Source organism: Typopeltis vanoorti, chromosome 13 (genome assembly GCF_054136105.1).
Source record: "Typopeltis vanoorti isolate ZY-2024b chromosome 13, IOZ_Tvanoo_1.0, whole genome shotgun sequence".
NCBI lineage: Eukaryota > Metazoa > Arthropoda > Arachnida > Uropygi > Thelyphonidae > Typopeltis > Typopeltis vanoorti.
In genome coordinates, this window is record NC_143561.1 from 76,944,543 (window position 1) to 76,967,056 (window position 22,514).

The 22,514-nt window shown below is 35.5% G+C and overlaps 1 protein-coding gene across 1 annotated transcript in view; it reads left to right on the plus strand.

Moving 5' to 3' along the window:
* Tap42 (immunoglobulin binding protein Tap42) overlaps positions 1–22,514 on the plus strand; it is a 113,906-nt gene that overhangs the window by 58,887 nt on the left and 32,505 nt on the right. The window contains exon 6 of the mRNA XM_090402948.1: positions 15,964–16,049. Within this exon, the coding sequence (XP_090259074.1) occupies positions 15,964–16,049 (86 nt within the window). The remainder of the gene's footprint in view (positions 1–15,963; positions 16,050–22,514) is intronic.

The window sequence follows — 22,514 nt, forward strand, 5'->3', positions numbered from 1 at the left end:
GTCTTCACAAGATTTTTGTTTAGCTACTTTTACATATCGCTTAGCTCTCTTACATTTCTTTTTGTATTCTTTTAAGGCATCTGCTGACTTATTTGTTAGGAACTTTTGGAATGCTTTCTTCTTTTTCAGGACTGCTTCTTTAATTTCTTGTGTCCACCATGGGATATTTATTTTTCTATCCTTGCATACAACTTCACCACATACCTCCCTAGCTGAATTAGTGAATGTCTTTTTCAAAGTTTGCCAGTGAGACCCCAAGGTTTGGTTCTTGTTTTCAATTTGTTTCATTTTTTCTTCAATAATGCTTATATAGTTGAGTCTACAATTTACTTGTAAAAGCTCTTCAACTTGAATTCTTTTTAAAACTTTCCTACAGACTGTTCTTTTCAATGTGATATCCATTTTTATCCTGCTTAGTACTAAGTAGTAGTCACTTCCAATTTCAAATCCTCTGTACACTCTTGTATTCTAACCAGCATGATGATATCACTATCAACAATGACGTAGTCAATGAGGCTTTTCCCATTTCTTGGAGATTCTTCAGAGGAGTAAATTTTATGGACCCTGGATAAAAGAGATTTAATAATTCCATATTTTTTGAGAAAAGTTGGTATGTTGAAGAGTGATGTATATAGCAGCCTGTAAATTTAGATTTACAGTAAACAGAAATAGACAATTAGTGATCAGTTTCATGTTCTCAGAAAATATCCAAAAATAACATTATTTCTAATGATATGATTCCTCTTCCAACATAGATGTTAACTTTTTGGGTGTGCATTATTAATTTTATGTAGAAAGAATCATGCCTTTTCTCTGTGACTTTTTCAGTAATAAATATATCATGCATATATTGCAGCTAAAGAGATTTTTTTTTTTATTAGAATTTAAGATTTTCTTTCAAACATTCCAGATAAAAGCTTGTTGATTTGGGGATAGTGGTAAGGCAGTGGCAATTCCTTTGACTTGTTTGTAAAGTTTATCTCGCTAGGTAAGGTAAAAATATACAGAGATGATAGTAAATTTGAATTAAATTTGAATCTGTAATGTCTGTTGAAATTTCTTGGGATAAAAATTCTAATATCTAAGAATGAGAAAAATATTTGCTAAAAGAGATTCAGTGCAACATAACTAACAATCATCTGCAGATTCAAGTTTTATATCTTTTATTTTTGAAAGAAAATCTATGAACCTACAAAATTTAGAAAATATCCAGGTTGGTTGACCTGGAAATTTTCAATTAACAATTGGTCAAAGGGGGAACAACTACACTGGTTTCCAAAATCTAAGGATGAACTACATTTTTACTATATATGAAAAAATTTTTGACTATAGTCAAATGTGGAAATAAATTTATTGCCAGCATACTAATAAATTATGTTATACAAAAGAGGTGTTATAAATTTCAAACATTAAATTGCAATACATTTTTGGCCAAAGTTACAAATTTCCTAAGGACGTAGTTAAGAAATTAATGTATAGTGCTTACAGAAAACTATGTGGAGAAACATTTCGGTATGGAATATGTCTAATCTGAACTGCAATGCAGCTTTCACATTGTTGTTCAGGAGTTCTTGAAGAAACTGGTCCACTCATCATTTAGAGCACGGATAAGGCTTTTGTTTTCTGGAGGGGAATTTCAAACAGCAGTGTGTCTCCCTATTGCATCCCAAATGTTATCTAGAATCAGAGGAAAGACTAAAACAACTGTAATCTGTAAATAGTACATTAGTCCATTGGTGTCTTGTCCAATTTTTATTGATACAACACCACTGAAAACATGCTCTAGAATGAGCTGTGGATAAAGGGAAGCAGACTTTGGACATATAGGCCTACTTGACACAGACACCTTGCCATGGTTTGTTGAGATATCTGCATACTTTTGCTGCACTGGAGTTGACCTGCCCATGGTGCACTGATTATGTTTTGCTGTTGTAACCAAAAATATGTTGTCATACTTCATGGTAGAGCAAGGGAGACCTCTTAGCAAATGTCTGGAACACATTCCATTGGTTTGAAACACTGCCCAGAGCCTGGATACAACACTATATGAGATTCCAAACTCTCAGGCAATATCAGTAATTCTGTGGCTTTTTTCAAGCTTTCCAACAATTGTTCCAGACATGAAATAATCTAGATGATGTCTTTGAGATATTACAATTACAGGATATCTAAGTTTGCAACTTTATCCCTTCACAAAAAGAGCTTCCTTCAAACACAATTTGCTTAGCACAGCCTTTTGCCTTTTATCCTGTTGAGTGCTACCACATGACGCTTTTGCACGTGATTCGAAAATTTGAATGTGTACCCACTTTCTATTCAAAATCAGTTATACAAATTGCTGCAAGCTGATTCGTTTGAATTTGAAGTTGTAATCTTCAGAAATAGTGCTTGTCCTTAGGTTTTGGACACCAGTGTACTTTTATGCAGTTAAGGTGTTCCATATCTTATCCCTGATCGCTTAGTAAAGGAATTCTTTAATTCTTACATTGTTTTATTTTCCTTTTTATAGATGATTACAGTACAGCTCTCATAGTATCCATCTGGAAAATGACTTCTAGATCTAACCATGCCTTCTGAATTATGCCTTGCAGCCACTGTGAAACTTTTATACCTGCATATTTGAGCATTTCTGGTTGAATGTCATATGCTCTGCCTTTTCACATTTCTGATGTTAAAGATAAAAGATTTTGATCGGTTTTCTACTTCAAGTATTGATATCTACTCCTGAGTACATTCCTCTTGAATATTTTCTACTACCATTCTGTCACAATCTTTCAGAGTTAGTACTCCAAGCATGTACATATATTTATCTTCAGTTTTTGTAATGTTTATCATCTTGATATTTTCATCATCATCAAATTCCTGCCATGTACCCTCAAGGGTATACAGAATATGATATACCCTTGAAACATGAAAAATTTACATCATTACTAACCTCCTATCTATAATTTTCCTCCAAATCAGTCTGTTACTTGTCAAGACTCCAACATCATTATCAGATCTTATATTCTATCATCTAAGGCACTTTTCACCATATCAATCCACCTATATCAATCTTGGTTGTCTTCTGGGTTGTTTTCCTGTCAACCTCACAGAGAACACTTGTTTTGCTAATCTTTCCTCGCCCATTCTGTTTAAATGACCATACCATCTGAGATTAGCTCTGGTAATGCATTCCTGGATGCTGAGAATGTCGAGTTCTTTCCTAATATCCTTGTTTTTAATATGATGTTGCCATTGATGCCATCTGTTCATGCCTCCTAACCTTTCTCAGGACTATCTGTAGTGTCTTTGGTGAAGTGTTTTACTTCTGACCCAGCTCTCAGATCCATAAGTTAAAACTGGTTTGAACACTGTGTTGTAAACAGGACAGTGTTCAAACCAGTGAATTTAGTGTTCCGACTAATTTCTCTCTTATTCCAGATGAATTTATTCAGTTGACTTCCTACCATACCAGCTTTGTTGATTCTGTTGTCCATTTCCATATTTAATTTACCATTTTCACTAAAAATCATGCCTAAGTAGCTGAAATGTTTTACGTTTTTCCACAGGTTCTCCATTCGCAATGCAGTTGACATTTTCAATGCTTCTCCTATTTTCACTGTCTTTGTCTTGTTATTGCTGATCTTCATACCATATCTATTACAACAGTTATTCAATTTAGTCAGAATCTTGCAGACTTGTAGCGGATTTATTTAGAAGTATAACATTGTCTGCATAAAGCAAAGAGCTAACATCAACATCTCCTATTTTGATATCACGTTTAATACCACTCTCCTTCATAATGTACATCCTTGTCTGACCCCAGATTTAACATTAAACCATCTTCCTGTACTTTCTTGAATTCTAACTACTGACTTTCAACTCAAATAAAGACTAAGTATTGCTTGATATAATGCCCCATTGACACCATATAACTGTAGCGTATTGAATAGCTTCTCTCTTTGCACCTTGTCATATGCCTTTTCCAGATCTACAAAACTTAAATACAGATCTTTGTTATATTCCCATGATTTCTCAACTATTTGTTGTAAAGTGAAGATTTGATCCTGACAGCCTCTATTTGGCCTGAATCCAGCTGGTTCTTCACCAAGCTTTTCTTCCACAATTTTTCTCAACCGTTTCTCAAGTATACTTGCATAAATCTTACCAGGAACACTCAGAAGGGAAACACCTCTGTAATTTTCACATTTAGTTTTATTTCCCTTTTTTATATATGGGTACTATGAGAGCTCTACTCCAATCATCAGGAATTCGTCCCTGTTAAGGCCTTCTGAACTATGCAATGCAGCCACTGTAAGACTTTTATACCTCCATACTTCAACATTTCTGGTCTAATATCTATTCCTGCTGCCTTTCCACATTTCAAGCCTTTGAGGCTTTTTCTGCTTCAAGTATGGATATGTATTCTGGAATATATGCCTGTTGAGTGTTTTTTTTATCACAGTGCTATCACTGCTTGTTTCATTTAGCAATTGTTCGAAGTAATTACTCCATACTTCAAGGATATCCTTTTCTCCCATTTTCATGTCACCTTTATCATCTCCAACTCCTTTTACAGCACTCTTTCCTCCATTTCCTCCAAGGGTGTCGCACTGATTAGATCGTCGGCTTGTCGAGAGCTCCTGAAAAGATTAGTATTATTTTGTGTTAACATTAGATATTTTACTAGAATTTTAAGTAGTATTGTTTGCTTTTTGTTTCTTGGTGTGTCTGTGCAATTTTTGCGTGTTTTCTGTTATTTTAATTATTATTTTTAAGAAAAGATAGTGTACACATGGCACCGATAAAGAAAAAAATGGCGGCCAGGTCGCCATGTTTGTTTAAGAGTTTTGATGTAAACGAATTTATGCAATGTGCTGTCTGTGAGATGTATGCCTTGCGAAGAGCGGTGGGAGTCTGGTTAGAAAGTGATAGTGGAGTTAATATGTGTAGAAAGTGTAAAGAGAATGAGGACTTCAAGCGTGTTTCGTGTGTCGAGAGTGATATCGTTAACGATAGTCAGAATGTAGAAAATGGCGGTGTGCTAGAGAATTGCGTGGTAGTGCCAGATAGGTGTGAGAGCGTCGCTGAAAGTGTAAATGAAGGTAGAAACGCAGAAAGAATGGATGATTTGATCGATAATGAAAATGGTGAGATAAATGCGAGTAGCAAAATTGCCCGTTTGAATGGTGCGATACACAGAGCTAAAAGACAACTGGAGCGTATGGAAAAATGTGTGTTGAACGTACCAACAAATAACTGTGAAGGCAAATAATAGAATGTTCGTAAATCAATAAAATGAAGGAGCGAGTGCTGTATGGGGATTCGCTATTAAGAGGCGTGATAATCGAGAGTTTAACGAAGTCGTACCAGCCGGGTGCGAACATAAAGGACGTCAGCGAATCTATTCGACTGCAAAAACAGAGGGTGAAAGAGATGATAATCGTGGCAGGAACGAATGATTTGAAAGAGGACAAAATGGAAATGATAGAGGATGTGAGGGAGTTGTTTGAGGTAGCAAAAGAGAAGAGTGAGAGAGTTAGGATGGTGAGTATCTTACCGTGGTATGACAGCAAAGTGTTTAGAAGGAGGGCCATAATTGCCAATGACTTTATGTGTGGGTTATGCATGGAGAGTGGTGTGGAATTTGTGGATGTGTGGAACGAGTTTGATGGGCGAAAGGACTTATATAAGATGGATGGGTTACATTTGAATGGAGTTGGTGTTGTACGGAGACTTGAGTGTTGATGAATGATGTGGAAGTGGATGTACAGACTCAGGGAAACTAGATTTATTAAGAGGGGGGAGTAGATATGCAGACTTTAGGGAGGCAGTTAAGTGTATGAATGAGTATATTATGCCCGAGCGAGTACAACGAACAACAAATCAGAATGGGATAGTTAGTATAAGGCATCAAAGTAGGGATGGGACAAATGGGCTTCTGCAATTCATGTACACTAATGCCAGGAGTATTAGGAACAAGAAGGAAGAGTTTTTGGCCATGGTTGGCACTTCCAGGCCACAGGTTGTCGGCATTAGTGAAACATGGCTGACAGAAGATGATAAAGCTAGTGGGATTGAATGCGATGGGTATAGCGTGTTCAGGAGTGACAGGGTGAATAAAAAGGGGTGGAGGAGTGTTATTGATGATAGCTGATGAGCTTCAGCCAAGGAGTATAGAAGTTGAACTGCAGGATGGGGAAAAAAGCACATTTGAGGCTGTTTGGTGTCAGATAGAATCTAGCAGAACAAAATATACAATTGGGTGCTGCTATAGACCGGGTGATGGAGTGGATGGTGGGGATAGTATGCATAAGCAAATAGAAGAAATGAGTGGAAGGAGGGTAATTATTATGGGTGATTTCAATTATGGTAACATTGACTGGAAAGAGGAGAGAGCACATGGGAGGAAGGAATTGGATTTTATGCAGTTATTAAGGGACAACTATCTACAGCAACATGTAGTGGAAAATACCAGGGGGCAGAGAGTGCTGGACCTAGTAATTGCAACTGAGAATGTGGCTGTAATGAACATGACCATGTTGCCACCTATTGGTGAGAGTGACCATAAGGTCATGACTTGGGAGGTGGCTAAAGGAGTCGAATTTACAATTAAGACAGGGTACATGTGGAATTACCGGGCTGGTAAGTATGACAAGCTTAGGTGTGTGCTTGGCTCAATGCCATGGCATGTAAAACTGCAAGGGCTGGATGTTGATAGTGCATGGGAGGTGGTGGTTAAGAACTGTTTGCAGGAGGCAATGGTTGACTGTATACCAAGAGTCCAAATAATAAATCAAGTAGGGGTTAAATGGATGAATAATACTATTAAGCTTGAGCTGCAAAAAAAGAAACATTTGTGGAGGGAATTTAAGGAGAAGGGTGACCATCAGGTGCAGGAACAGTATAAAGCTCAGGCCAGGATGGTAGCAAAAGCAGATTACAAAAGGAAATTGGCCACGCAGGCTAAAGAGAATCCCAAACAGTTTTTTCAATATGTTGCAAGTAAAAGAAAAAATGCTCATGGTAGAATGATCTTAAAAAATGCTGAGGGTAGGGAGGTAACCGAATCAGTCGATATTGTGGAATTACTGAGCGAGCACTTTGCAAGAGTATATCATCCAGGTGGTGACTTTGCATGAATGGAAGAACCAACAGCTTATACTGGAATTGTGATGAATGAAGTAGAGGTAACTAGTCTATTACAGAACCTCAATGTCAATACATCTGTAGGATTGGATGGTATACCAGCTCGTATCGTACGTGAAGCGGCCAAAGAATTGTCAGTGCCCTTGACCATTTTGTTTAATTTGAGCATCAGGACTGGGTCAGTCCCAAGGGGGTGGAAAGAGGGGAAAATAGTTCCACTGCACAAAGGTGGTTCCGAGGCTGCTGTTGAAAATTACCGGCCAATCAGCATAACAGGAATCATTATCAAGGTCTTAGAGAAAATAGTCAAGAGGAAAATACAAGATTGGATAGAAGAAAATGGGATACTGTATCGGGGACAGCATGGTTTTGTGAAGGGTAGGTCATGCCTCAGTAACTTGCTCACGTATTATAACACAGTGATGGCTGAACTGGATAAGGGTAATGGGTTTACAGTGATTCTACTGGACCTTGCTAAGGCCTTTGACAGGATACCACATGGAATTCTAATCAGTAAATTGCAGCATATGGGAATGGACATAGGGTTGGTGAGATGGATAGGAAGGTGGTTGACGGAGAGATATCAGAGAGTGGTTTACTCAGGAGTAGAGTCCACAAGATGGCCTGTGACTAGTGGTGTGCCACAAGGATCTGTTCTTGGACCACTGCTGTTTAATTTGTTCATAAATGATATAGAGGAACAGTTCATTTGTTTGCAGATGATGCGAAGTTGGTTAGGGCAATAGTGAATGCAGATGATTTCAAAATTTTGCAGGATGATTTGGATAGATTGGAGGTCTGGGCTAAGGAGAATGGATGTCAATTTAATGTGGCAAAATGTAAGGTTATGCATTTTGGGGTGAAAAGATTGGCGGCAGTTTACTGCATTGGTGAAACCGTGCTCCAGGAAATTGATGAGGCACGAGATTTAGGACGGTTGGTGGATAAGGAATTGAAATTTAGGGGACACATTGCAAAAGTGGCCAAATCAGCTCATCAAATCACTTGGTTGCTGAAGAATACATTGACAAGCAGGTTATTGTTCCTCTGTATCGAGCCTTGATAAGACCCCATCTCGACTACTGTGCTCAGATTTGGTCACCTAGGTTTCTTCTTGATGGGGAGGAGGTGGAGAGGATCCAGAGGCGAGTGACCAAGATGATAGCAGGTCTGTGGAATGAACCGTATGAGAACAGATTGAGGATTTGTGGGTTGCAAAAATTGGTTGATAGGCGGAGGAGGGGAGATATGATTGAGACATTCAAATTACTGAAGGGTTTCTATAAAATTAATTCAGAAAATATTTTTGAGAACAGGGCTGGTTGTGGGAGGACTAGGGGACATCCATGGAAACTGGGCAAAAGTGTGGTTAGTAAAGGTATTAGAGCTGAGTTCTTTACTTTTAGAGTAGTGAATGAGTGGAATGTGCTCCCAGAGTCTGTGGTGGATGCTGTGACAGTGAATGAGTTTAAGGCGAGGTATGATAGATACTGTATGAATGTCAAATAGTTGTGATGAATATGATATGGGCCTCCCTCGATGAGTCTAATGACTCCCTGGAGTTGCCCGTAATAATAGTAATTTCTGAGCTTCATCAACAACCTCCAAAATATCTTGCCACCCTCTTGATATTTATTTTCTATGTTCTTACAAAAGCCTTCCCATGAGTTTTGTTTAGCTAATTTTACACAGTGTTCAGCTTTCTTACATTTGTCTCTGTATTCTTTGAGAGCACAAGCTAACTTATTTGACAGGAACTTTTGATATGCTTTCTTCTTTTCCTTCACCGCCTCTTTAACTTCCTGTGTCCGCCATGGAGTTCTGATTTTTCTATCCTTGCAGACAACCTCACCACATGCTTCTTTGGCTGAATCGATCAATGTTTTCTTCAAGACTGAATCTCCAAGGTTTGGTTCCTGTTCTCAAACTTTCATTTTTTCTTCAATTATGTTTGTGTATTTTAGTCTACAGTTCACATCTGAGAGCTGCTTAACTTTTATTCGCTTTAAAACTTTCTTACATGTTATTCTTTTCAATATGAAATTCAATTTTATCCTGCTTAAGACTAAATAGTGATCACTTCCAATTTCAAATCCTCTGTACACTCTAGTGTCCTGCACCAGGGAGAAAACATCACTATCAACAATAACATAGTCAATGAGACTTTTCTTATTCCTTGCTTCTTCTCTCCATTTGAATTTGTGTACATTATTATGTTGGAACATGGTGTTAGTAATAATCATTCCATGTCATGAGCAGAAATCCAACAGGTATTTGCCATTATTATTAGCTTTGCTCTTTTCTCCAAATTTTCCCAAAATATTTTTGTATGTCTGACAATCATTTCCTACTCTGATATTTAGATCCCCCAACATGGACCAACTTTTCCTTTTTCATTGTGTCAGTTGCTTTCTCTAAAGCCTCAAAAAATTCCTCTACCTTAGTAGAACCATAGGTATTAATAAGTCATTGTCCAGTTCCCCATTCTGATATCTACTCACATCACTCTACTTGAGATTGCCTGTCATTCAAAAAGATTAGCCTCGTATTTAGTGTTGAATACTATGGCTACTCCTTCTTTTCCTTGATTGTCATTGCCTGAATATAACATTTTGTATTTATTGCTCAGAAAGATCTCACCAGTTTTTGTCTTTTTTGTTTCAATCATCTCTATTATGTCGATCTGATACTTATCTAATTCCTCAGCTGGCTCCATTTCTTTGCCATTCAGGCTTCTTATGTTGATAGTACTGAAAAACAATGGGGTCCTTAACCAGGCGATGCCCCAGCCGGCATGGAATTCTGTCATGTTGTACCATCATTTTGTATTTTGGTTTAAGCCAATAAGAATACAATTTGGTCAGCTAAATCCCAAATTGCCAAACCATCCTCATTCGTTCAGTGTCTAGGTTGATACCTAACAGGGTGCACCATGAGTAGGTGAGGATTGGACATTAGGTCAGAATCCCTGGTTGGTTCTCCACATTCCTTTAAAGGCTATGTGGAGGTTTCCTCTAAATTATACAGCTTTGACCTTTAATTACCCCTCTTGATTCCTTTTGCAGTATATTCTTTTCTACCTTCCTGATATTTATGTTCAATTCTTACCAACGTCTTCCCATAACTTTTGTTTTAATTATTTTTATACTGCTTTGCTTTTTTACAATTTCTCTCTATTTCCTCAGAGCATATGCTGACTTGATACATCTGCTTTTTCAGAACTGCCTCTTTAGCCTGCTTTAGTCTGCCATGGAGTTCTGAATTTTCTAGTTTTGCAGCTAACTTCACATGCACTTGGCTGAATATACTAAAAGCTAGGGAGATTATATTGAGAAATAGTATATGAAAGTAAAATAGAAACCTAAATCTCAAAACTTTTTTTTTTTTTAATTTCAGTGAAATTTATCATTGGAGATATGTCATAATAGATCTGTTACCTTTAGAATGCCCCTCATATTTATGTGTCCTTTATTTAAAAAGTTGTAAGAAGATATAACTCGAGGATTTAAGGGAAGATGGGTCTGATGTAAAATTAGGTTTAAAGCAAGGAGGCATGCTATCCCCACTGTTATTCTTCATCTACCTGGGTCATATGAAGGAGAGTGGCATTAAATCTTAAGTCAGAATTGTTGATATTAAACTCAGCCTTTTTCTTCATATACATAAGCATTTTCATATTCAATGAATGAATCACTACTTTACATGGATGAGCAGTGTCATATTAAATAAATTCATAAGTCTTCTGCACTCTTTACCTCAATTAAATAACTGCTGTAACAAAATTTGTTACAGCAGTTATCAAAAATCAACAATAAAAAGGACCTGCTCTGAAAGAAAATGGAAATTTCAACTGCATTCTCAGTGGAAAGCTACTATAAGAGATGTAAAACATTTCATCTTCTGGATGAAATGTATTAAATAATAAGAGCATAAGCAAAGTTGATATGGTGGCAGCAGAGCCAGTTGAATAAATTTATATGGGATGAGAGAGAAATTAGCCAAAACATTAAACTAGGAGTATGCAGGATTTTTTTAAAGCTGATTTTAACTTACAGGTCTGAAAGTTTGGTTAAAATTTAAAATAATTGATCAAAAAATTAGAGATCACAGATATGAGATGGCATAAAGCACAGAACCATATTAAATATGAAAGAAACTTGATTCCATTAGCATTCAAGTATGAAACGTTTGAGTAGAGCTAATAAAGACAACCCGATGCCATCATCTTGTGGTCCTAACACTGGCATTATTGTCTGCAATTGTGTGAGCTCTGTGGTTGAGTTTTGAGATGTAGGGTTAAAAACTGAGTTTCTTGAAGGATAAAACTCCATTTGCCCAAGCCAAAGATCAAATAACTGGGTAACTGGCTGAAAAAAGGCTCTAGTTGGTGATTAGAACCTAACCCATAACAGTTTTTCTTCAAGCATTGAAGTGTTATGAAAGTAAATACCATTTTCCCAAGGCTATACTAGCATGGGCTGACTTTTCACTGTTTAGCAATTCCTGATTCCTTCATGTGAGAAATGCTAATTATTTGGATTTGGACACTAATAAAAGTTAAAAACTTTTCATGCCAGAACTCAGACTATGTGGACTTCAAAAAATAAAATTGGATTTCCTTTGTGGCCTATCAGTTGCTTGTCTTATAAGCTGTGAAAAGTTTTACAAACCAGTCCAACTGGAAAATCACCTTCCTACACTTGGTTTTTGTTTTGCTGTATTGATGATGCTAATTGGCTATATTTTTAAGTCAAATTAACAATCTCTTTCATAGGATGAAATTTACATTATAAAAAAAATGGAGTCCTCCTTTGTTGCGATTCATTTGTAAATCAGGAAGATTAATTCTCCGAGACTTAATATTGTAAAATCTTGTATAGAAAGAATTTTGAACAAAATTTTTCTATACCGATTTTACTTAGGAAATAAAATCAATATAAAATACTTATAATTTAATTAACATTTAACTCATTATTGCTGTAATAAACCTGGAAAAATATTAGAATAATTTGTTAGATTATTTAAGAACCACTGAAATTGTACAGACAAAGAAATAGCTTAGACAGAATTAGTCATGTAGATCTGAGGCTAGCGCAAATCGTGAAGGTTAAATTATAGGTTTTCCCCACCAAAACTTTGGGAGAGTAGGATAAAAAGGAAGAATTGAGGGGCCAAATCGTTCTGTTCATGGCTCTTGCTTCCGGTCTCGCTTCGAGGAGGTTTTTGAGTGTCCAGTCGTTCCAAGGATGGGGAGTCACGTCCTGCCAGCAGAAGTCCGACAATATAGGAGGTTTGTAACAGCAGTGACGGTCTATTCCAGAAGTCACACCACGAAGTTTCCTTGATGATCTCCAAGTATGCTGTATCATCGTTGAAATAGTGTGAAATAGTGCCCGTTTGTGGTTTTAACCAGAAAGAAGAATGTGTCCGTGATCTCTAGGATCTTCTATACTGAACTGGCTGACAAAGTAGCAAGTAAGATTTATGTAGAACTTTCCTAGAATGTGAAATTTAAGGCAGATTGCTGATCCTATAGTTTTGTTAGCATAAAGAACAGTTGTAAAGTCGGAATGCCACACTTCTAAGTAATTGTGAATGAGTTGTTTGCAGAGTTTTGAGGAATTTAGCCTATGCTGTGTGATGAGAAGAAGATTGAATATAAAGTTGTAGTTATGCCTAGTTATGTTTATAGGCAGAGTTAAATTAAGTTAGAGTGTGAATAAGTCTATCCACGTGTGTAATTTCTATGCGAACGTGTATATTTCCTTTGTCATAAAGTTTAAGCAAGAATGCTAATTTAATCGAGTGGAGAACGAGACACATTATTTACATTGTCTTTCATTGTTACTTAGTTGAGTGAATTCAGGCCAGATATTTAGATATGTGTAGTATTAATCTTTGTAATTACCTTGACTTAGAATAAATAAACTGCTTTGTTTGTTAATAACTTGCCTGATTTTGCCTTAACGTACTTCTCAGAAAAATATAGAACCTGTGTGTCCTGAAATTAGATCAGCCACGACTGACTGATATTAAGTTTAAAATAGAATTAGAATAGGTTTAAACGATATTTCCGTGTTCTGCTGAATATTTCTCTTGCATGTATGGGAAAGACAAACAATTCCTTTGCGCGATCTTTAATGGTGCAGTCGATAAAAGAAATAAATTTTTATTAAAGATCAAAGCAAGAGAAAGTCAGCAAGATAGATAAAGGAATTAGTTCAGCCCAAAGCACTTCTTGAATCTAAACTCCGTACACGTGAAAGTAGCATATCTACAACCTTGAGGAGGAGGGGGGATTAAATTGTAGGCTGAAAGGATTAAGAGTGATTGAACTGGCTCACAACAACTACAAAGGCACAGTCAGAAGTTAAATAATAATAAAATTACAAAAAATAATATCAAATAAAGTCAAGAATACAAAATTAAGATATTATTACAATATTCTTCACACAAATTTGCAGTTGTCAAGACCTTGCCCACAGGGCACATGTGATCTGCTCCTTTATATACTCTCTCATACAAGAATTATAGTGTATAAAGATGATACTCAATAGTTACTTTCCATCTAAATCATAATAAATCTTTATTACTCTCCTCCTAATAGCTAATTATCTGATATGAAGAGAATTTCCATTCCTTATATCAAAAGCATTTCTCAAGAGTTCTACAATATCTGATTTCTTTCCAGACAAGTTTTTGGCTAATAAATAAGATTTTTTTCTATCCTGACTTTCACTAAAGACCAAGTTCCTCTCATTGTTGAGAGGAAAGTTTTTTCACTTGATTATAAATAAAATTAAAGATGCCGAGAAATTATATTTATGTTTAATACTTTATTTGAGTGTAATCCAACAAATTGTACATGAAGGATCTTCATGACTAGGCTACTTGTATATATAGAGACTAATGACCTCACATTAATTGTCTTAATATCCCATAAATGCAAAGCCTCTCCCATTGTTTCAAGTGTTTATAATGCTGAATTATGGGAAGAGCCACTGTCCAGATTTTACCTTTATTAAGGTACTAGGGGATATCTCACTCCAACATCTCTCTGAGTAATCTATAGGATCACCCCTAGATCTGAGTGACCCAAAAGGATCATTCCTAAACTCAAACTTTCAATGTTCTACTCTGTTACAGGAAAACCTGCCACCAACAAAATCTCTACTCCCCAGAATCAAGTCCAAAGATACATTATTAAAATGCCATCAGTGGGAATCAGAACCAGAAGAGATACCAAGATTGAAGTAATGCAGAAATCATTTATTTCCCATATCCAAGTAATGAAAAAAGGTGTAACACCTTATCATTAAAATACTCTGGATTAGAGCATGTTGTTGAAAATTTTTTCACTTGGTTATAAATTAAATTAAAGATGCCAAGAAATATTATTGTTTAATCCTTTATTCAAGTGTAAGCAAACAAGCTTGTGTGTGTGAAGTATCTTCACGATTAAGCTACTTAAACAATTAATGTGAGGTTATTAGTCTCTGTATACAATAGCCTAGTAATGAAAAAAGTACTTTACTTTGAAGTTCCTCTCTTAGCTCATTTGGGAGAGTATTAAATTCCTTTTTTCTGCAATCTCTCCTATTTAGGCTAGATAAGCCATATTGTTATCCAGCTATCAGGACATATGGATTACACCCATTTTCTCCATACTGAGAAATATAATTTTGCAGAATACAGAGTTTCAACACACTATAGGATCCTTTGGAATAACACAAAAGTTCTTCACATATGTCCTTTTGAGAGACATCTGTTAAGTCCTTTGCAGTCATCCTAATTTGAATTGCAATAATAGTTTAAAAATCTAGTGATTAATGCTATATGCAATTACTAGGCATTTAAAAAAAATTTTTTTTTTAAAATGCCTAGGAATTTCTGATCAAACATGATAAAAATTACAAATTACTAATGATCAAACACTTAAAATGTAAAAATTGAAATTACATATTATGTTTTATTTTATTTTTCATACACTTATACTGTAATGAGCCTTTGTGCTCTATTTTGCATATTTTATCTCATGGGCTCTTCCATAGTATCATATTACTGGCTGGATAGAACAGTAGAAAGAATGCACTCTACAATTAATATAATTAACTGCTATTTTAGCCTGTTTTTGTTTAGGAGTGTCCCTTATATTTAATACATTGGCTAACATAACTCAAAAGGGGTATATATATATTTTAGGGCATTATGGGCGAGTATAGAAGACAATTATGGCAGAATAAAAAATGTGGAAAAAAATATATATACCCCTTTTGAGTTATGTTAGCCAATGTATTAAATACAAGGGACACTCCTAAACAAAAATAGGCTAAAATAGCCATTAATTATATTAATAGTGTTTAAGAGGAGTAGCATGGGAATTTCCCAGAAATTATACTTAGCACTCTACAATGTTTTTATTCCATTCTCACTTTATGCAATGATGAGTCACTCATCATGAAATGTGTTTTTATATTAAATACTTCATTATTTTATATAATTTACTGCATGTAGTAATTTATCATAGTTGATGTTAAATTCCAGCCAGCATGAGTTGATTACATCAGAATGAATTATTTTACAGAATTGTATGTTTCTGCTGATATGCAAAATATAGTTTGGATAGTCAGGTACCAAATTGCTAGCTCATTCATATTGATTCAGCAATCAAGAGTTTTACCACAGTTGAGCCTCCCAAGGCTGTTTGCTATAACTGAGTATTCTAGTAATTTTGAGGTTAGCTAGCTTCAGCCTTTTAGCAACACTGAAACCTTTTGATTTTGCAGTTGCTAAAATTAAAGATCCTTTATTTTTCTGTTAATTTTTTTTCAGTGGAGAAACCCATTTTACAGCATAGGACACAGAAACAAAAACAAACAGATCAAGAAGAAGGAAAAAATGAATCACAATATGTCACGGTAAAGCTACTTTTTGATTTTTTTTTTGTTTTAATTTAAAATATGTTGAAATCAGTATAGCTAATAAAACTTTCAATTTATTTTTTTTCCCAAATACATAAGCATAAAACAAATGTATTATTTTTGTGTGTGATTGTATATTTAGTATATAGTGGAGAGGAATCAAGGCAAATGAGAGTGACTAGTGGAGTGCCCCAGAGCTCTGTACTAGGACCTCCACTGTTTAATTTGTAATTAATGGTATAGCAGAAGATTTGAAGGGGGAAATTCAGTTGTTTGCCAATGATGAAAAACTAGAGAGCACAAGAGTTAATAAAGGTGATGTAGATATCTTACAGGATTTAAATAAATTGGCAGTGTGGGAAAAGGACAGTAGTTGTCAATTCAATGCACTTTGGGATGAAAAGGTTACTTTGTATCTTATTGATGGTACTAGTTTATAGGAAATTGATGAAGCTAGGGATCTGAGGGTAGATAGAGATTTGAAATTCAGAGGACAGATTACTTGGATGCTGAAGAACACATTGACACGTAAAAATAGGGAAGTTATTATTCCTCTTTATAAGGCTATGATTTGGCCACATGTTGACTATTGCGCACAGATTTGGTTATTTGCATTTCTTTGCAATTGAGAGGTGGTGGAGAGGATTCAGAGATGAATGACCAAGCTGGTGACAGGTCTGTGGAATGTTCCCTATGAGGATGGGTTGCAGAGTTTAGCTAACAGGCAGAGGAGAGGGGGATATGATAGAAACTTATAACTTACTCTTCTGTCATCTTATAAGATAACACTTGGAAGTTGTCTAAGAGTGTGGTTAGTAAGGGTGTGCAGATGAGGTTCTTTACTTGCCCCAACAAGACTCACTGCAGTGAGTCTTTTGATTCCATGGAGTGCCCATATGGATATTAGTTTTTATACTACTTTCAGGAAACCATCTAATTAGTGCTGTTATTATTGCTACCTTATCTTTGCATTAATACAAGCTGTTCCATAAACACATGTAGCCAGACTAAATTATTGTTCAAACTGTACTATCTTCTCCTGGTGAAATTTATTTATAAAAATATATCCTCATTACCATGAGACTATTCTACTCTAACAGGCAATTGGACTAATGTGAATAAGTAATTATTATTAACACCAGACCTCCATGGAGTCAAAAGACATCACGGGAGAGGAAACACTGTTACACACAAAGCCCATCAAACTGTGCCTTAAACTTATTTAATGTGTCTGCATTCACCACAATGTCAGCCAAATTCACCAACCACTCTCATTGAAAAGAACCTGCTCCTTATGCCTTCCAGGGATGTCCCCCCCCCTCCTTGTTCTATCCCTTCTCCCATTCTATGAAAAATTTCTTCCACATTCACCTAGTAATAACTCTGAATTCCATCAATCTGTCCTCATATCCTGCATCCCAAAGACCAGTTATTGATCTTAGTCAGTCTTCTTTGGACCCTTTCCAATATATCCTCATTACCATGAAACCAGAGGGGGGGACCAAATCTGTGTACAATAATCCATGTAGAGCCTGATCAAGGCCTTATACAATGGAACCAGAAACTCTTTCTGCATGTTAAGGGCCTCCGCATCTTTGCCATAACCTGATGTGATGTCTTCACAACTTGTGCAGTATGACCTCTGAACTTCAGATTCTTGTTCACCACTGCCAAGGTCTCTTATCTCCTCAACTTCCTCCAGAATTTCCCAGCCAAGGGTATATTTTGTATCCCATTGTTGCCTACTAAATTTCAGAACCTTACACTTTGCAACATTGAATTGACAGTTCCATACTAAGGCAAGTGATGTGAAGTCATCAGCTTCTATATACGAGTTGCCCCAGTCCTGAAAATATTTCAGGCACAAACTTTGTTTGCTTACACTTGGATAAAGGATTAAACCAAGTATATAATTTCTTGGTATCTTTAATTGACAGTTCCATACTGTTGGCCACTCATACAATTTATCCTCTTGTAAGGCCACAACATCTTGATTCCTTATCCCTCTCCCCAGTTTTATATCATCTGCAAACAGTTATATAACACCAGTTAAGCCTCTCCCGATATCATTAATATACAAATTAAATAACAGTGGTCTGAAAACACACCACTAGTGACCTTTCTATTTTGAAATAGTGCACAGCCCCTTTCCCCCCATACACAACTTGCTGTGTATGCCAGTCACCTATCAACTCGCTAGTCTGGTATCCAAAATCATCTACTCCAACTTGTGCCATGGTAATCTATCAAAAGCCTTTGCAAACTTTAAGTATACTACTGCATGTGCATCTCTCTTGTCCAATATATTTGTCACCTTGTACAAACATGACCTCCCTTTTTACAAACCCATACTAACAAGCAAAAGAATATCATTTATCAACTCACTTTTCTATCCTATCTCTCACCAACCTCTCTAATACCTTAACTACAACTCCAGATGTACAGATTGTAATTGTTGCCTTAGCCTTATCACCGCCTTTGTAAAGCGGAACAATTTTGCTTTCCTTCCACTCCTTTGGAACTTGTGCAGTTGTAGGCCAGTGCTGATGCTAACTCCTTGGAACATTCCTTTAAGACATGTGGTGATATGCCATCGAGTCTTATTGACTCACCATTAAGTCTTCTCTCATTTCTTCACTTGAGCTTCTGATTTCACACTGAGGATGAAATAGCCCGATGAATTGCTCACTGAATATCTTGACTTTGTTCTCTGCAGTAGTTACCAATCTCCCACTTTCATCCATTATCATCATCTTACTATAATCATTCTTCTTTCTACTTGTCACATATCAAAAATCTCATGAGGACTTTGTACTGCACTTTTGTTGTTCTTCCCTGGCTTGCTCTTTATATTCCTCATGCAATTGACTGCTACCATTATTCATCTTGTGCTGCCTCCACAGTATCCTCTTCTAAATTTCATACTTAATATCACGCATGAAATTTGGAAGAAGAGGATATCCTATTTAGCCTTTTGACTTTTGGAATACATTCACACATTCTGTACAACAATCAAAGCTGGATAACAGAGAAGATTTCTACATTTACTATAAGGAATGCAACCAGTTTCTGATGCAGTGTCCAGTCCTTGCTAACTTATGATGCACCCTGATATTAAGTATACACCTGGATATTGAAAGAATGAAATGAATTGGGAGTTATCCAGCCAATTTGTATTCCATATTGATTTATATCACAAACAAAAATGATGGTACAACATGATTGAATGTTATGCTGGAGGTGTTGCAAGACCCCTCCCCTTCCCATCCTCCCCTGCTGTTTTTTTTTCAGAAAACCAAGGTAAAACAGTGGAAAGTCAGCTACTAGGACAAACTCATCTTCAACAGAATAGAAGATAGCCACATTCACCATAAGAAGTATCAATAGAAAATCAATTCTACCCAGGTCTTGGGTTCAAATCCTACTATGGGCATAGATGTTTGTAAAAGTCTGCTCTGAACAAGCCTGTATAGTTCCTTGAGTTTATCCTGCTAAACCGTAAATAAAAAATGTTATATTTGGACAGTAGTAATCAGAGAAAAGAAGGAATAGCTATAGTATTCAACACTAAACAGAAAAATAAACTACATTAATGTGGCGGTTTAACTTAAAATGATACAGGCAAAATCCAACCTCATGTCAGATCCATAAGGACAATGTGCAGTGGAATTAGTAGATGATGCCTTATGGATGAAAATTCGTTACAAACTCTGAATGTTCTGCCTAATGGGGCTCTGTCACAATTGTAAAGCTGCAATAGGCTCAGAAAATTTGCAATGGATTTATTTAAGCTAAAAAGAAACAAAGCCAGACAGGTAAAATGGTAAACCTGTACTGGAAAGGCAATGAGAATAGGAAACATTGAACATGACGATGTTATGATGGAGAAAAATTGAGATGTTTTGTGAGGTGAGTGATATCATGGGTTACATTAATTGCAGAATGCCTCCTTCAGGTTATCTAGCTTTGACCTTTAATCTTCAACTTACTCTTAAGTTAGAAAATCAATACAGGATTTTCCAACCTAATTTTATGTATTGAAAGATGAATTTTAAAGGATACTTTGTTTTAGAAAGGAGCAGATGACAGTCAAAAGATGCGATGGCTTTATCCACAGTAAACAAATCAATAGCATACTTATAAATGCTTGTAATCAAAACAAGTCTATTAGAAATAGACTTGTTTTGATTACAAGCATCATTATTCTCACATCTAGATACACATGCCAGAAAAAACTTTATTTGGAGAGTATTCAAAAAACAAGTATAATCATCTTAGGAGACCTTAATGCATAGATTAGAGAAGATAGAACAAGAAAAAATTTGGGCTCCATTTGATTTTGGTCAAAGATTATTAGATTTTTGCATTGCATAAGGATGTTCAAATCGGAAACAAGTGGTTTAAGAAAATACAAAACCATCGAATCACAAGGTATGGTTGGAATGATGAGCAAAACTTAATAATATATTCATTATATTTGATTTATGGAATTAACTACCATTTCAGATAAAAACTTGAATAAATTCTACATTTATCTGTACATTAAGGTCATCTTTAATGCATGACTACATTATCACAATTACCAACATAATAAGCTACATCACATCTAAAACTACTTAACCTGTCTAGCCTGACCTAGTGTAGTAAAAAAAAAAAACAAGATAAAAGAAATTTCCAATTAGCTGATGTAATTATTAATTTAGGCCATCTGGTTTTTGCACCATACTTTTAGTTTTGGTATTTTATATTACTGTAATCATTCATTGGCTTGATTTATGGTGTTTCACCTACAATCCATATATATTAAGAAAAAAGCCATAGGATCTCCTGATGGCCTTTTTGAAGTTCTTTTTACTTTAAAGTTACCAAACTTCTGATGTTAATTTTTCTTTTATTTTGGAAAACACAGGGTTGTGTTTTATGTACATACCTGTTTAATCCATAGCAGATTAGGCAGGTATGTTTTTTTTTTTTTTATGTCAACTGTGCATCTGGTTTCACTAATGTACAGTAGGTTACATGTACATTTAATTTGGTATACTCCTGGATATGATGTGTTGAATTAATATTAAGTTTTGTAGGAGGTTTAAAAGTAGTTTTTGTTGTATTTCTTTAGATTTCTACTTATTTGTTCTGATAATCTTTAATATACAGGATAGACATAGCTTTGCTGAAATATTATTTTTTCTTTGGCATGTTCTCTTTTTATCCAGTATATTGTCAGTTTCTTTTTATTATATCCATTTTTAACAAAGGTGGTTCTAATCCATTGCATTGTAACCTTAACCTTTTATTAGTACTTTCGATTAAGATATATGTATGTCAGCTTGACAACTGTTTTGAGTTACTGGCCAAGCAGAAATGTGGTCTGAGATTTGTTTTTGTCAATAAGTTTCATGTGAGCCAAAATGCATGCACACACAAAAATTTATTTCCACCATGTTCACTAAATTTACTTTCTAACAACACAATAATAAAAAAATCTTGATGTATAACCAAGATAAGGTTTCTCATTTTATTTACATCTAGATGGCTGAATCACATCTTGCCTTGTCAATTGATTGGAAAAGAGATTGGCTTCAAATCTTTTTTTTGTGGCAGTAGTTAATTATGCTTTCCAGAAGAGCTTAATTAGCTATCTTAGATCGAGATGGATAGATTTTTCATCCTGAAAAAACAAAAGTACACTTCATATCTCATGGTCTTAACTTCTGTGGCAGTATTCTGATGTTCTAAAAAAATCTAATTTTTTTTTTAATGTAATGGAAAATAATTTCTTTTTTACAAGTGGCAGTTCAAATAAAAATTTCATTAAACTATTAATATTAAACTCAGATTAATAAATTTCACATATCAAATTACCTGCAACGTATTTTTATTTTTTTGTCAGAAAAATAATTTCGGCTTCAAAATCATTGGCAAAATTTTTTCAAAAGTAGTTGAGTGGTCAAATAAGCTAAGAGAGCAAGTTCTAGATTGTATTGTTTGGGGGTAAAAGACACTGTAGATCCTCAACCATAATGTTTGGAATATTTCCAAACATTATAGTGTGCTAGTCAGCCAAGGATGGGACAAGTATTGTCATATACCACATTACAAAAGCAGTCCTGCTTATTTACTCCACTGGCTTCATCTTACTATAATCCGCAGGGTTTATGTGTCCATAAAGTTGAGCATTACTTTTAATGAGAAAGTTTATTTAGGATACACTGTCTTGCCATTTTAAATGTCGTAATTTGCTCTCTAGCTTTGTTGTGGATTTATATTTTATCACCAGTGAAAATGTGCTTCAAGAAGAAATTACCTTCCTTACAATATCATTTCAAAACTGGTGACCCTAGCCAAAAGAGATTTTGATTCTGCAAGTTGTTTGAAAACACCTCTTGCATGAATTCTTGATGTGGATCTTCATAGGTAGAACTGTAAGTAAAATGTGGTTCATTTGTCTTATCAGGATAACAA